The 614-nt window shown below is 34.2% G+C and overlaps 1 protein-coding gene across 1 annotated transcript in view; it reads right to left on the bottom strand.

Moving 5' to 3' along the window:
• The window catches only part of LOC119593018, a 27,676-nt gene that overhangs the window by 1,220 nt on the left and 25,842 nt on the right, over positions 1-614 (bottom strand). The window contains exon 7 of the mRNA XM_037941911.1: positions 1-450. This exon is cut by the window's left edge and continues 1,220 nt beyond it. Within this exon, the coding sequence (XP_037797839.1) occupies positions 415-450 (36 nt within the window). The 3' untranslated portion in view covers positions 1-414. The remainder of the gene's footprint in view (positions 451-614) is intronic.

Here is a 614-nt window from a genome sequence, read left to right as displayed (position 1 = left end):
CAACTATCACTCATGTTCTTTTTGTTCACATACAAAAAGCCAACAGTTTTTACAGAACCTTCTACACAATATAAAGATTAAAAAAAAGCTCATTCTTCTGACATAATGCACAGGAAACCTATGTAATTAAGATTATCACAAAAATGATAAAAGAACAATAATTGTGAGAACTGATGGAATAATTTTTTCTTTTTCCGCTTCTTGTATCTAACACCCATGTTCCTCATCTGCTTCTGTGCTATTGAATTTTGGGAAGTGACACAACCAATCTCTCCTCCTCCGAAGAAGCCAAAGATAGGTGTGTTTGGAAAGGCCTGTCTGAAGGCCTTGGGCTCAACGTTGTTTATAGTCGACCATGGATTGCCTCGCTCCGATACCATGAGTACCCACGGCCACAGCATGTGAACATAAACGCTAAACTCTGATCCTCTGGGAGTCCACAAGATTGAGCTGTTGGCCATATGAAACACCATTATTTATAGCTAATAATAAATATATAATCTTAGACAATATTCAGATAAATTAATAAATACACATACACTTAAATATATATACATATTGGTCTTTCCTCTATAAAAAAATATAATTTCTTAATGTTTATATTGGTTAAAATC

Source organism: Penaeus monodon, chromosome 31 (assembly GCF_015228065.2).
Source record: "Penaeus monodon isolate SGIC_2016 chromosome 31, NSTDA_Pmon_1, whole genome shotgun sequence".
Classification (NCBI taxonomy): domain Eukaryota; kingdom Metazoa; phylum Arthropoda; class Malacostraca; order Decapoda; family Penaeidae; genus Penaeus; species Penaeus monodon.
This window is presented reverse-complemented; position numbering and strand designations above follow the sequence as displayed.